General features: G+C 37.9%; 1 protein-coding gene across 6 annotated transcripts in view; it reads right to left on the reverse strand.

The window, feature by feature from the left end:
• The window catches only part of piezo2b (piezo-type mechanosensitive ion channel component 2b), a 104,788-nt gene that overhangs the window by 38,258 nt on the left and 49,989 nt on the right, over positions 1–16,541 (reverse strand). For 4 of the 6 annotated variants that reach the window (XM_088085822.1, XM_088085821.1, XM_088085823.1 and 1 more), the window contains exons 10-17: positions 14,182–14,299; positions 12,446–12,627; positions 11,353–11,583; positions 10,597–10,717; positions 9,102–9,295; positions 7,860–8,020; positions 6,798–6,971; positions 3,159–3,439 (exon numbers count right to left, since the gene is read on the reverse strand). In XM_088085822.1, coding sequence (XP_087941948.1) covers positions 3,159–3,439; positions 6,798–6,971; positions 7,860–8,020; positions 9,102–9,295; positions 10,597–10,717; positions 11,353–11,583; positions 12,446–12,627; positions 14,182–14,299 — 1,462 coding nt within the window. Of the gene's footprint in view, positions 1–3,158; positions 3,440–6,797; positions 6,972–7,859; positions 8,021–9,101; positions 9,296–10,596; positions 10,718–11,352; positions 11,584–12,445; positions 12,628–14,181; positions 14,300–15,573; positions 15,610–16,541 lie in introns of all 6 variants that reach the window. The other 2 variants (XM_088085825.1, XM_088085824.1) reach the window with 1 other exon arrangement.

The raw sequence follows: 16,541 nt of genomic DNA on the forward strand, positions 1-16,541 counted from the left end.
GTAAGGTGTCCTTGAATGCTTTAAAAGGTGCCTATTGATAACATTTATTATTATTATTATTAGTCTGTTGCTGACATTCTGAGACAGCATGTCAATCTGGACATAACTTTTCAAGTTATGTCCAGACTCTGCTCATAACATGCATACAGTCTTTTTTAGAATACACTTACAATGTATGTAAAATAGTTTGTTTTTACATTTATTTCCTTGTGCAAAAAAAAGGTGGAACATTCTGAGTATGTGAAGTGTGAAAATATGTGCCTAACGCTGCATTACAATACATAAAACTGGAATAAAAATGTGTATTACACTTCAATGTATTACACAGTATAAACATAGACAGAAATAATAGCTATAAATATATACAATAATTGCATATGTAAAATTTTAGTAAAACATTCTGGAATTAAAACTATATTATAGTTATAACTAACCTGAGATCCAAGATTTTTATTACTAACAACTACTTCTATTTAATTGTTGTTGTTATGATAATAATAAAGAACTTGAACTAGAACTTAAACCTGAACCCTACAAGTCCTCTTCTATGCCGAGGAGGTATGCGTACTAATATGCAAACAGGCAAATGCAAATCAGGTAAGAAATCAGATTTTCATTGTGTGTGTTAAAGACTCACACAAATATTATGTGTGACAATCACCATTTTAGTGATGGAAAGACATATTTCAAAATGTATACCATTTTGTGGCGTCAATGTAACAGCTTAGCATGTGTTTTACATCTCTTTGAAACTGTAAAATGTTTATTTATGTAATTTTTCCCCCAGATGCAATATATCAAGATATATGGAAAACACACCTCTTTATTAACAAGCAAATTCCAAACTGTTGTTTTATTACCTGAGAATGAAAACTTAATATTTGGTTTTATATTCTCACAAAGGATATAAAACCTGCAGCCACAGTTTGGTGGTGGGTGCACGTTTTTACAAAAGCCACATTATCTCTGCTTTTAATAGAAGCCTCATTGTTTGGATGAGAAAACTCTGAGAGGGCATATAGTTGGCATAGCTTGCAGCTCATTATTAACGGAGAGGCCCTGCAGGGGTGAGTTTTATCACCTATTTTATTTTCTGTGCATATAAACAACATTTTTATTTAAGACCTGTGTGACTGTCTGCGTAAATATGCGAGTGGTGCAGCGTTAGTTGGCTTTAGCGGGGCGAGGTAATGGGTGAAAGTGAGCACTTGAGCTACGCTCCATGTCAGAACAGAAAACTGGAGGTAAATCTTACTGAACCCAAAAATCTGCAATTCAACGGATTTTTATGGCTTTGCTCGGGATGATTAATGACTGTCTGGTGAAAGTGCAGGCACCAGACACTTGGACAGCAGACTGAGCTTCTCTAGGAGAGCGCTGGCCTTTACAGATTGTATGCAACATATGTCTTGTGAGCAGACTGGAGAGCCGCAGGCTGAGAGAGATCTGAGAGAAAAGGTTTCTACACTCTCGATGGAAAGTGCTCTGCAGATGCTGCATAACTGCACATGTGAGTCTCAGCTGTAAACACAGTGAGAGGAGTAAACATGGTGTAGGAAGCTTGAGTATATACAGTGCTTTGGAGGAAAACACGAGATGCCTAAATACTGAAATGTGTAATGTGATCAGCCACACAGCCTCTGGATGAGCAGATTCATTATGTTATGCATTTGTTTTGATATCTATTCATCCTCAGGCATTTCTATCCTTTAAAAACCTTGATTATCACAGCAACATTGATTATGACAGTGGAAATAGCATGTGTTTTTTCTCCATATGCCAAAAATGAAGTCACCAGGTGTAAAATAGTAAATTCCAAGACAAATGTCCAGAATGACATCCACAAATAATACAACCTGTGTATTTATGTTTTGATGGCTGTGGGATCAAAAATTACAGTTTCAATGGGTTTTAATGGCACATTTTTTGCACTTAATAGTATGAAAGTAACAGTTTTGTTTATTGTAGGAGCTGTGCAGGAAATTCCAAGAAAATACACAATCTTGCTAAAATGTAAGCCAAATCCATGAACAAAACTAAAATTATCAAAAAATGAAGTAAACATAAAATGTGCCAAACATTCCCTAAGAAAGAAACATTGACTGAGGAGGTGTCGGACACGACTCTATACTCTATCAGCTGAAGGGGAAAAAGGTGGGACCAGCCAGCTGAGTCTCAAACAGGGCTCCAAAAACTTAAAGCAAGTTAGATTTAAGACTTTTTTATGACTTTTTTTTATGCCACGTGGAATGAAATTTAAGACCAATTTTACAACAAACAAACTGATATCAGTTACATCAATTAGTCCAGGAACATACTGCAGAATAGATCTCCTAATTCCTCATTTTACTTGAGCCATTATTTTTTTAGACACCACAGTAGCTCTGCTTTCTGTTTTGGGGTAAACTCAAACGTTGTTCAGAGATCTGCTGCTGCTGTTCTGGAGGCGCAGTGGAAACAAGGGTAGAAAACAAAAATACCTGGTGTATGTTAGCAGGTTTTCTTTGTGAATTAGTGTTTTTCACTCTGCATGTGGAATTACACTGCCTTGAATACAATCATGCAGAGTTTGGAAAAATGCTTTGCATAAACTACGCCAATGCATTGCCTTGTATTGGTTCAAGCGATGCCACAAAATCTTCACTAAAAAGCTGATTTCTATTGAATATTCCTGGGCACAGTGACAGCTTGCAAGCATGTCTTGGCATTTTTAAGACATTTAAAATATAATATCTAATAACAATAAGATCTTATTTCTGGTTAATTAATTTAATGCTTTTTAAGACTTTTTAAGGATTTGCAGAAACTCTGCTCTATTGTAGCTGAATATCACTGCTTTCAGTGCCACTCTTTGGCGTAAATAACAGTTTTTCATAACTGTTAGTATCAAACTGATGTTTTTGTCTACAAGCTGTCTACTTTTTGGTTCCTCATTGTACTATGTTCCATATTGTACTTTATTAAAACTCGATTAATAAATTCACCAACTCATTTATTTTAAGTATGTGTACACGTGTTTGTGAAGCGCAAATAAACCTTAACTTGCTCATTATTTTTAGAATTAGAAATCTGAAACATGTACACAGATTTTACCGGTGGCCGTAGTTAGTTGCAGTCCTAACATGATCAGTGTGTATTCAGTGTGTTGTTGGAGGTACCTGAGCTCTGCTCGGTGCTCGGCTCAGGCTCGGTCCCCGCGCTGCAGTGGTGGCTCTCGTCTGTGCTGGACTGCAGGTGGTCAGAGAAGCTCCGGGGTTTCTCCTCAGTCATTTCAGTGTCAGACATCACCACAACCAGAGTCTGCTCCTTCTCCGCCCCCCACTCCCCCTGCTCCTTCTGCTTCTCCTGTGGCTCCGGCTCCTCTCTGGGCAGCGACGCCTCCACCGAGCTGGCGCTGAGCATGGTGAGGTCTGCCAGGCTGCCGTCCTGGTGCACCAATCTGAACACATGAGAAGAAGTTATTACAAACTGCTGCAGGCATGCAGACTCACACATGCGTCTGTATTTCTATACTTACGAGGAAAACAAATGGCTTGGATCTTTTACCTACTTGATGTTATTCATAGGAGGATTTTTCTCTTTTTCAGGAGTAATTTTTAGTACTGCTAAGGTTAATTTAGTTGCTATTCTGCAGCCCTTAATCTCATCACACAATCCTGCAGACGGCAGTCTATAAGCGTCTGACTCCGCCATCATTTCTTATTGGATGCAACTGTTTTCAAGTTGTCTGTCTGCCCCATTCTTGTGAATGAAATATCTTAAGAACACCTCTAAGAAATTTAATCAAATTTGGCAGAAATGTCCACTTGGATTTAATAATGAACTGATTAGATTTTGGTGGTCAAAGGTCAAAGTTCAAGGTCACTGTGACCTCATCCATCACATTCTTGTGAACATGGTCTCTGAAGAACACCTTGGGGGAACTGCCCACCTCCAATTTTCTGTGCTGCCAGGGTTTGAAACATCCATGTTTTCACAGACGTGGATGTAAACTGTAACTGCAACTTGATGGGTTAGCAGAAACATACAACTTCAAGGTGGCTATTCTTGTTTTTATTTTTATATTTTGAGCATTTTAAGTATTTCTTAGAGACAGGGGGACAAATGCAACAAAGATCTCTAGACAGACTCATGGATGTCAAGTTAACCCCAAAGTTCATTTTTTCATATAAAAACATGACCCACTTGTATCATTCAGACTTAAAATAATTGTCCTCCCTCTAACTTCAACCCCAAAAAATCCACATATCTACAGTAATTTAATATAGCTATAAATTATCATATCCAATTTCCTAAAATTCCTTCCTTTTTGAAGGCATTCTGTTCTCATAAGTATATGAATACAGCACACACACATACACATGTTCCAGGTGATTGTCAAAAGGCTCAGATGCAAATGATTGGATGGGAATCATCAGCTCTGTGTCCGCTAAACTGAGCAGCGTTTCATCAGGCATTGTGATCGATAAGCAGTGCACATTCCCTCTGCATTCTTTAAAACAATCTGCGTTTGTATTTTTGGTGTCTGAGGGGTTTTTCTTCTTGCAGCAGATAAATGGTAACAGCTGAAGGGAGGCATTAACCCTTTAAAAGTCTTCTCAGGCAATGGAGCGAGGTCAAAGGTCGGGTTTGGTTTTGGCATGAACCGGCCGCATATCAAGGCAAGCATTTCGTAACCCGGTGGTAACACTTACTTGCTCTGCTGAGTGGGAATTTTTTGCTTGATGCTGTCTCAGAACAATAAAGTTACACAGAAGTCAAGAAGAACAGTGAGGAAAGAAACCGACAAAGGCAGGCTGAAACTGACACTTGAAATCACTTAAAATAAACCGTCACTTTTAATCAAATGCATTAAAACTGGCCAAAAGGCTCCTGTGGTTTGGGGTAGGCGAGCTTTTTTGGGAAGGAGGTAATTTTCTGGGGTTCAGTGCAGAAAAGTGGGTGAGAAGCAAGAAACTGGAAGAGTAGATCACTTCCTTCAGATTCAAACATGCTTGTTTGACAGCTTGTTAAACTATATTTAAAGTGGTGGAGGGTTTTATTCGGGAAAAGGTTGGGTTTAGGGGAGTTAAAATCCAGGAAGATAACAAGGAACCCAAAAAGAAAAGGCTACAGGCAAAATGATAATTTACAAACCCTGAAAACAAACACCATTCATGGCAGTAAAATACCTAACTAAAGAGTAGAGAATCATTTTATCGTCATCGGCAAAAAAGGGATGAAGGGAAAAGTCGGTGTGGAGGAAAAAGGACATATTGCAACAGGAAGAGGAAGATGAGACTCAAAGGCGAACTGGGATGATGATGGATGCCACAGAAAGCGAGCAGATACCCACCTATTCATGATCAGATACACACGTTCATTGACTTTAGTGTGGCTGTGTGAAGAGGGTGGCAGAGGAGAGAATGGCAGCGCGTCACAGAGAGAAGCAGAGCTGAGCAAGCGGCAGCGAAACAATGGAAAATCCACAACAACTCGACCGTAAAGATGAACACGCCACACCACAGACTGCAGACATGTGATCGTTACAACACAGAGTGCATGACAGCACACACAATGACTGATGTTTGATGGAAACAGTGGTTATAATGGGTGTTTAACAGGGTGTGTAAAGTGTGATTATTCAGAACAGAGTGAGATGAAAAGGGACAAATGTTTTCACCTCACGCTTAACTAAGACCTGTTGGGTTTTAAAGATAGTTAAGATTTTCTGAAAAGGAGTTGTGTGGGGAACTTATCCAGTCAGGACATTATATACCGTCAATATCAGTGGGCACCCCCCAGGCTGGAGTCCAACACGAAAGCTAAGCAATGTAGGAACCTAAAAAAATCTATAATAGATTAAGTGTATGCAATATGGACATTATTTTCACTGCTTTACCTTTCCGGCTTCAGTTCCCCATTTATGCTCTAGCAAAGCCACCAAACCCCATTGAGAAAAAGAATAATTTTAGCTCGTTTAGCTGCTGGTCTGCCACTGTTTTAATCAGTTGGTTAGTTTGGGACTTAAGTTAACTTGTACTAACCATTTTAAACCCTAAAATCCCAAAATAACACAAAATAAGTAACTTACTGAGACAGCAGCAGATGGGTAACTCCTGTGATCAGCAATGTTAAAATACAATTTACCTCAATAGAGTCTGACTTTGAAGAGAGCGATAACGCCTTCATTTTCCTGCTGGAAATCACTGTCTGACATTAAAGCAAACTCTTGGAAACCTGAGCAAATTGGCTTGATTTCTTTCCAAAACACTGATAGAAGGTAATGAGCAAAACAACAAGAAATGCCTAGAAAATTGGCTGACATTAACAAAAAATTAATTAATTTTAATTAATTAAAATTAATTTGCAGGACATTTCTTGTCAAGTTGCTGATTGCCTTTTTCCCCATTTTTTAAAAGAAAACAAAACAATTTGGCCCATTGTTTCAAAGGTTTAAATGCTTGTCGATCCAGGTTTCAAAGGTTTAAGTAACGAAAATACTGTAGACACACTCCTGCAGCACAAGGCAACCATTGCAGGTGCATGGTTTTCCCACAAATTGAAATGCCTTTTTCTTATTAGTTTGTACAGCAAAGATTTTACAGAAGTCTTGCTAAACAAAAAAATAAAGCAACTGGAATTAGATCAGGTTGTCTATGAACTATCTCTCTGTTGGGTCATCTTATTTCTGTTTACAACATGCCGTTTTTTTGGCTTCAGCTGCATAAACCCAAACAAACCAGATATCAAAGAACACAAGAGTCAACTAGTCAATGACGGTTTAGACCACATAAAATAAACAGAGCGTGTCTCACCTGTAAATAGTGCTTTCCTCTTTGGCCACTACAGCCTGGAGGTCGGTGAGCTGGAGGAAGCGGTCATGGAAGTAGTGCAGGTGGAGAATGCACACCAGCAGGAAGGAAGTGGGAATGAAAATCCTGGTGAACAGCATGGGGACACCGAACTTCTCCAGACCCAGATCGGCCAAGCTGCATGGAAGGAAAAGCACCAGACTTGAGTTTATATCTTGTTTTTGAGGTCTGTTGAGATTTTTAATGCTGTTTGTAATGTTGAATGGTTTATGGATAAAGCACTTTATACCATGCATATTCTGCCATACAGTTTATACTGCCACTTTTAATTATAAATTATACATTTTTTTACTTGCTTCTATTTCTTTTCTTTCCTTCCCTATTTCTTTTACCTGTTACCTGCCAAGGGACTGCAGATGTAAATGAGCAGTTGTTCTAACTCCAGTATATTTATATTTGTATTTTGTAATGATGTCCATTTATATGCCATGTCCCTTTTAAATAAATAAATATGCAAACATTAAGTAAAAAGGGGCATGTTCACATTTTCTAAGACAGCCGGGCTTCATCATTTGCGTGTGTGCATGGTCTGAGACAGTTCCAAATCTGTTCGCAGAGTACAAACTGATTTAGTAAAGAAAATATTCATGAATCCCAGATTTCTGCACAAAACATTTGTAAGTATGGTTGAAGCACAGATATGTGAATATGCACTGTTTGTGCATGAGGCCCAATGCTTCTGGTCAAAGCTTTCTTAAAAACTGCTTATCACCTTTTTTTCAACAACATCATCAAACCAAAACTTTGTTATGGCTGAATGAGGTTGTTTAAAAAAGGTTATGTTATGTTACTTTGTTAAAATGGAAGACAATTACATATTTCCATACTCTTTGTTATTGTATTTCCATGTGTTAAAGCCTTCTCTTGCCTTGTATGTAACTGTATAATGTGAGTTCTTTCATTCATATGTATATATATATATATATATATATATATATATATATATATAAATACTGATACTAATTACTAATGATAGTATAATGAATATGAATAGTGGAAGCTCACCGCTCTTTGCATCCATCTTGCTCCATTCTCAACATGCTGCACCAGAAGGACAGCGAGCGTTCAAACTGGAAGGTGTAAACCAGTGTGAGGACCAGCATGGTGTAAACCACCACCGACATCCAGAAGTACTTCAGGATCCTTCGCCACCACTCATAGTGCACCTGGATAAGAATGAATGTCATGATTATGTTTCAGGGGTTATAAATTCTCTGACATGAGGAGCTATCATAAATTAAATTGATCAAAGTGCACAGAGGACAACTGGATTTAGGCTGACTGCTCTGGTTTACTGTGGTGAAGGTTATAAAACAGTCGAGAATACTCTGTAGGTCATGAGCCTGCTGAACAAAAACTTTATGACATACTAAAATCGTCAGCACCTTCTGTCTTTTGTAAATTGAATTTGGCAACTTTACAGCTACCTACACATGTGTTTGGAAGTTTTTATAATACACACGCCAAACCAATAAGAAAACAGTCGAGGTGTAGACTTGAAACATGACTTTGACTTGAGTTCAGACCTAAGTCACAGATTTGATGATTAAACACCCAATATTTGAAAAATGTTTGATACCTTCCCCAAAGCCAAAAGATAAAAAAGTGTTTTATAATTTTAACATTTTTTAAAGTTTCATTTAGACATTAAAAAATGCAACAACATACGTTACCTCTTTGAATGAAAAACTGTCTTGGACACTACAGTTGACATTTACAAAATGGAGAAGAAAACAGTATTTGTCAAGCATAAATCAGAATATTTTGTTTAATGTTGGGAAGAATTGATTAACTATGTAAAACTACATAGGCCTGATTTTATTGTTACAAATAATTTATTATATGGTAAGGAAAAAAACACTCCCTAACTGTTTATAGTTTTGATTTTTATTTTTATTAATTCTGCTGTGTGTGTACTGCTGAAAATAGTACTATAGGATCTTTGACAGGCATAAATATCTCATGTGCACATACACTATTTAATGCTTAACAGCAATAAAAAGTAAAGTACAAAAAAAAAAAGAACTGTCCTATACAAAGTGCAAATTTGGAAAGAGGAAATTACTGACATTTTTCCAATGTGAGGTGAGACAAATACAAAAAGACAGGCAACAAACACAAAAATCCTTCTGTTGTGGTTCTAGTTATTAGTGATAAATGTTATGAAAGTACAATGTTTGACTTGAGCATTAAGACTTGAGACTTACTTGTGATTTGCAAAACAATGACTTGACTGATAATGACTACCTGATAAAGCGCCACACAGGAGAGGAACATCATCATGTAGATGATCTTGTACATGACGATGGTTCCCTCGAAGCTGACGAAGAAGAACATGCCGCCACAGATGTAGATCCAGTATTTGACCAGCAGAGCCATGACCATGTTGCCCAGAACCTGCATGATGTCCTGCTCCCCTCCCTCCTCAGAGTCCTCTTTCTCTATAAAACACAGCAGCCAATCAGAAAACTCTGCAGTGACTGACTAACACTGACAAGCTGTCGCGTCAACTATAAGTCAAAATACCTTCCTAACTAACCTTTTCATACACATAGTGAAAACTAGAGCAACCACCTCGCAGTTTTATGCCTCCCCAAGCTCCAAAATTATAATTCAAGTGAATTTAATTTAAATGTTAAATTAAAGGTATGAGGTCCACTGCCATATATTTTCTCCACCCTAACAGGAGTTTTAAAAAATGTCCACTTTGTTGTTGTATGCCTCCCCAAACCAATCACATAGAAGTTGACTTTTGACCTATGTCATCAATTTATCATTATACTGGGACATTTGTGTGAAATTTCGTCATAATTAGCATATTAATTATCAAGTCAAGACCAAAAACATGTTTTGTGAGCTCCGAATTTTTAATCACTTCATCCTTGAATGCAAGTTGATGTTTGTGTCACTTTTCAAAAAGAATTATTTATTTATTCTTAAAATACATCACGTTCACAACAGTGAAAGAGACGAGGCCACAGTGACCTCTGACCACCAAAATCTAATGAGTTCATCATTGAGTCGAAGTGGATGTTTGTGACAAATTTGAGGAAATTAACCTCAAGGCATTCTGGAGACATCCCAGTCACAACCCCAGTCTTTGGATGGATGGACAGACAGAAAACATAATAGCTTTATTATGTGGATTAAAGCGAGCTGTGGTGAGAATGTTTGCCTGGTAGATACTGAATCAGTAACTGATTTTCTTTTTTTTCTGAAAAGTCTTGTCTGATGTAAGGATTTATCAGTGGGAGTTGTAAAGAGAGCTTTAGCACTCGTAAACATTTCGGTCTCTAAAAGTAGCTTTAGAGTCAGAGCTGCTCTATGAGGTAAAATCATTGCACTACGTCAAGTCCTGCTGTTTGCTCAGTGAAAACGTTGTAGGTGAATTCACAGCTCACAGAAATTTCATACGATACAGCGTCTGTTTGATATCTAGTGTCTGAATTGTTTTTTTGGATTTTTCCGATTCTACATTGGCATAGTTAGCACACATTAGCTTGAAGAGTAAACTTTGCTTGTACACTGTATTATGTGAGCGTCGCTGTCACACCGAATGTTCAGCCAAACTTCGCTCAAAAATCTGGCAATAAAGTGTTTGACAGCCTATACGGGCAAAAGGAACAAAAATAGTCAAATGTTTGTATCAAACAGCCAAAAAGGACTCAACTGACAGAATTCGGAGTCGTTCACAGCCCTAATTTCTACTACAAACTAACTAAAAAAAAAGCCCAGCGCTTACCCTTCTTCTTCTGATCCTCCACATGAACGTCTGAGAGACCGGCACTGTCCTCTTTTTGTTTTTCCAATCTCTCTGTAAGCGTTTGTCTCAGCAGCAGCCAGAAGCTTAGCAGACACAGGACCTTCACACAATAAATAAAATGTTTAGACAAACAGAAAAGAAAAGATGAACCAATAAATCACTTGCATTTACGTTAACATTAGTAGGAGGACAATAGAGGAGGTCAAAATAATGAGGTGATACACATGAATCAGAATTCAGACTCCAAACTTTACGGCACATGTTGCCTTCATCTGGCACTTAGAATAAACTTTAAAATAGTTTGACCCAGGTGTGAAATCTAACTGCATCGCGACATATGCGCTGTTTAAAAAAACTGAACAAACACACACCCCTGAATGTATGAGGAGACCGACAGACGTGTAAAAGTCAGTCTAGACACGGTCAGGTCCTGGAGATATTTCAAAACACGTCAAAACACTACAAACCTGACCTTCTCCTTCAGCAGCACATTGTGTGACTGTCTTCTCTTATTTAATGAATTGACTATTACAGAGACACAGTTTGACAGTACTGTCCACTAGCTGCATGCAAAGCACATCTGCTATATAAGAAACCATTGCACATCTTACATCACATTTGCAAATTCAGATCACAGGTCGTCACGCAATCTAAAAGAGTGTGTGGATTGTGGATTTTTAGAAGAGAAAAATAGGCAATATTGAAAAATTAAAGAAAATTATTTATCTCCCAAACCTTGGATGAAAGTGAGTGGAAAGGGTTGTTCTTCTTGACAAAGAACCCTGGGACTGGTTGTAGGTTCTCAAAACTGTAAATGTACTGCAGAACTATCAGCAGGTTGCCGTAGGCCACCATGAAGGGAGACGACAGCATGGCGTAACGCCGCCGGTCCCTCACCATCCACAGCATGCAAGACCACATGAGGAAGACGAACGTCAGCCAGCTGACGTATGTGATGCTCCACGCCTGAAAGAAAACAAAAGAAATACAAAGCAAATGCTGAAACTCTGCTGTTGATGAACGACTAATGAAGGCCGAATACAAAGATCTGTGGGCTGACCCTCGGCTTTTTTAACTCCTTTTATTTACAAAACACAACATGATTTAGTTGTGGCGGCCCATAACAAAAAAATGAATGTGTTGGGAAACCATGCAATAAATTACTGAGAATTACTCAACATGGACTGTTTCTGTTTTAACTGACGCAGCATCTCTAGTCTTCACTGTATTAATTAAACAGCCCAGGAAACTAATCAAAGTCAAACTAAGAAACTTTCACTAACATTTATTTAAATATGATTCATCCAGGAATGCTTGAGAGCAGATGCCCTTTTTAAAGTAAAACCCTGCCACACATTCATATAAACTAAAACAAAATGCTGCATTCATCTCAAATTAAACTGTAATACAACTGACTTCTTTGTCCACCTGACACTGTGGCTGGTGGATTCCAATATCTATCAGCTCCCAATAGATTACCATAGTGTTTTTTTGGTTGGTGGGTAAAGAAAATCTGGCAGCCGCTTGCATATTTTACCTGCATTTGGCGGTGGCTGTTGTTAATTTCTAACCCCTTTTTTGATGCAGTGGTTTAAAGACGGATGTGGTGTTTTGTTTGTTTGTTTTTGGGGATTTGTTTTTGCCAATAAAATTCACATTAACACAACCAACTCTACTGAAAGAGAGTCATTTTTGCCAGTTTGTTTATGGTCAATTTAAAATTCACAAACAAAAGTGATTTTAGATGTTTTCATTTCTAACAAACGACACAAATACAGCATAAGCCAGCTTCTGCAGCTCTGCACCATCTGCGGGCTGCATTACTCACCATCATGGCGATGAGAGCACAGATGTAGCTCTGTTTCATGACGAAGTGGAAGATTTTGACCATTGCACTGACTCCTCTTTTCTTTATATCATCCTCTCCTTCCTCAGACTTCTCCTCTCCTCCCTCCAGCGCTGAATCCTCCGGAGGCAAACACACTTCATACACACACTCGTCCTTCTTCTCTGGTTGGACACAGAAACACAGCTCACTGTTAGAGGAGTCAATGTGGTATTATTGAGTTAAGTGACTGAGTGATTAAAAGTTGAAAAGTTGAGCTTCTATAAAATTGGGGACACAAAGACTGGTCAAAATCTGTGCAGCTGAGGCCAACATATCCTGCCTTTTACACTAGAGTTTGGGAGTAGGATTCATCTTCATAGACAATAAATGCACTTCGAAAATCTCATGTGTGACTGGCTGACAGATGCTGCTAACATGGCTTAAACTTTTCAGGCTTAAAGCCCAAAACAAGACTTTGCAAAGCTCCCTCAGTAACAGAAGACAGTAATCAGCTGTATTCACAGGCTGTTGAGCGCTCCCCTCCCCTCAATGATTATTAAATTGAATGTGACAAACAAAAAATAGCAATACTGTGAATTCAGTGGCAACAAAGTACAAAGCAGAAGTGCAAAGAAAAAGTCAAGATAATTGTATAAACAAAAAAAGGAATTGTCTCTGTTATATGACAGAGTAATTCAATAATTTCTGATGTAGTTATTTTTAAAGGGATAGTTCACCCAAAAATGAAATTTCAGTCATTATCTACTCACCCTCGTGCCGATGGAAAATCAGGTGAAGTTTTGCACACACACAAAGAGTCTTGTGGAATTAGCAGCAAGTCCCTTTTTTGGATTTAAAAGTACTGTGAGTGGGGAAAGCTTCCGGGTAGCATATGAACACTGGCGTGCAGATACCGTGAGCTCTCAGTGGTCTCACGTGCATATACATGAACGCAGCTCCCATACTAGGAGCTACAGGCTACAACAAGGCTAAAAACATGACGCCAGTGATGTTTTTCAAAACAACTTGGCACATTGGGGCTTCAGGACACTTGGATTACTTCAGACAAGCAGTATGGAGACATTTTGTGGTTTTATTATGTGTTATGTGTATGTGCAACACCTGAATCCTGGTCACAGTTTGCTTCAATTGTTTGGGAGATGAGTATAACGCCTTTTCCCCGTGAAACTCCAGCACTGTTTTTTGAAATATAAAACTTCCCCTGACTTTCAATCGGCATGAGAGAGAGTAGATAACGACAAAATTTTCATCTTTGGGTGAACTATCCTTTTAAAAACACAAGAACAGATTAGAATACAGTGAAAAGCAAATTAAGACAATTTCAAAAATGCACTTTTTTATACTTAATATCTTGTTCTATACAGCTTAATATCATTCTTCCAGAAACACGTAAATACACGTTGAATAAATTTCCTTAAGGTGTTGTTGAGATGTTGCACTCACAAGACTTGGACGTATGTCATAAAATGCATTATAAGGATGGTCAACAACTTCTCTCTGACAGCAAATATATGAAACAGAACCAGTATAAATCTGCTTTGCTAATTTCTATGTTTTGCCGTCTATAAAAACAGAACAAGCTATGACTTTATCATCTGACAGTCACTGAGTTTTTAATATTATTTCTCCAGTGGTTCAACTCCATTTTCAAGTCATTCAATGTTTTGTTTTTTTAAGGACATTTAGGGAGAAGATGCAGGTCGTAAACTGCTCACCTGTACCGTCATTGGGCTGGTCCATTTTATACTGGGGGGTGGAGTACAAGTCCAGGCAGACTGGTCCATTCTCAGTCGTTACGAAGTCAAAGGACGTCCCGTTTGAGGTGGGCACAGCCTGTAGATCATAATCATAAAGCACAAAGTCATTTCTGTACCTGTGACATAGATTTTTATTGGAGTCATTAAACTGAAGGAGAACAATTATACGCACATCACAAAGGTGCAACGCAATAGAAAAAAAGTAACAGCTGCACATTTAATTCATGCCACAAAAGTTTAATCGAGACAACGTTCAGTCCTACTTGGACCTTTGTCAGGTCAAAACGTCATCATCATGAGACTGTTTAGCATCCTGCCCCACAAAGACAAACATGAGTAACTGCCTTTGTGTGATTAAATGATTCACCAAATGAATACTGTGCTTTTTCACCAGAAAAAGTACATAATAGGTGTGACTTTTTGTTTGTTTGGGTTAGTTTGTTAGCAGCTTAGTTACAACACTTTGGCTTTGCGGGGCAGTTCAGGGATTTCTTCTGCTTTTCACACTGCACATTTTTATTTTAGCCCAGCACAACCTGCTTTAAAACCAAGAGCTAACACGCCTTTTGGAAAATAAAAGTCCACAAGGAGTTATTTTGATATTTCTTTAAAAATCCACATAAAGCAAAATCAGTGCTGAAACAACTGAGAAGTAGGTTACTGATGGATATTCAGTTTGTTTTTTTGTTTTTGTTTGTTTTCAATATTATTGTTGCATTTAACAGACTTGTTTTTGATGACTGTAATGACAATAATATATAATAATACCAGCTTTTTTTCATAATTTTTAAACCAAATCATATATACTTGTTTTTTGATCATTTAGATTTGGCTGGGTGCTTAATATTATATTTTTGTGAGTTAACAGACTTATTTAAGATATTTACTTTTTCTTTATGCGGACTTTTACAGTGCTAAGGCTTAATTCAGCTTCAGATTCAAAAACTGTGACTTTTCACTGATTTGTAAACATGGCAGACTGACCATGTTACCAAATCTGCACTTCATATAAATGCTTTATTAAATCTATCAGCATTCACTGGTTTCATTTAGCTTTTCTGTGTGCAAAAAAACACATTGCTTATAAACTTCTTTTTCCTTTTTTTAATCTTCCTGAAATCCTCCATGTTTCAAACTCAGAGGGCTTGAGTGCATCGGCTTTATGATTATAGCTTTGCATCTGAACAGGTGACACACAAACTTTCAAACACAGGCCAAGGATAACACTGTTCTCTGAGGGTGCGGTGTGAAAAGCACTGTGCTGTGATTCCTTTTACTTGCAGTAAGACTGAGGGATAAAGGGGGGGTACGATGCACACAGATTTAAGACACATCCAGAGCAGCCCCCACCTCAGTAGTACTGAAGCCGTCCTGGGTGGAGAGGAGCTAGGAGGAGAAAAGAGCATACAAGGCAAGGTGTGTTATCGATGAGCTGCTTAAGTCAAAGGCCTCCTTGTTCTTTATAGTCGCTGATAAGCAGGAACAAAGTCGAGCAGCACCACTCTGTAAATCGAGCCCATCACTCATCTGTGTCTGCACACCCTAAAAGCTTTTAAACCTCAGGAGGTGGCCGCTGGAGACAGACTACGGACCTTGATATGGGAACAAGGTCAGAATGTGTGTGTGTGTATGAGAGAGTGTGTGTGCAGCTGAAATCTTTCCAGGGATGAGTTTATTAGCAAGGTGAAAGCTCGGGTAAAACAAGACGTAAGCTTGTGAAAACAATCAACAACTACGGTTTAACACAGAGAGACAGCTTCCTGTTCATTTCTACAATCATCGCACTAAAATATTTCCACTGCACCCAGTGCTGAGCGACATGGCTTAAAATAATACTGCCAGGTCTCTTCACTTCATTTCTGAGTCCCAATTTATGAACTGTTGCTCTGGGTGATTGCGTCTATGATTTGACATGTGTACATGTACATTTTATTTTCTTTGGTTTGACTGAGTGCTGGCAGTCTGTCTATTTTTTTTTTGTTTGTTTGTTGCTCTTTTTTGTTATTCTGTCCATTGTATTTACTTGTTGTAATTTTGTTTTATTGAAAATTGTATAAATGCAATGTACAAAATAATACTGCCATATCTTTAGGCCACTAAACTACTTTATACTACAAAAATTCAAAGCTATTACATGAACTACTGATAGAAAAAAGTGGAATAAAGTAGCTACTGTTATATTATTAAGTTAAATAAAATACTGCTATCATAAGGTTAAATAAAGTATAGTAAATGGTTATGATCCACACATTTACATGAACACTATTGTATTGTTATTTTTATTCTGTCTAAATTATCTGTATTAGGTATTTATGTTG

This window comes from Plectropomus leopardus, chromosome 12, assembly GCF_026936395.1.
Source record: "Plectropomus leopardus strain MGB_pleo_1.0 chromosome 12, ASM2693639v1, whole genome shotgun sequence".
Classification (NCBI taxonomy): Eukaryota; Metazoa; Chordata; class Actinopteri; order Perciformes; family Serranidae; genus Plectropomus; species Plectropomus leopardus.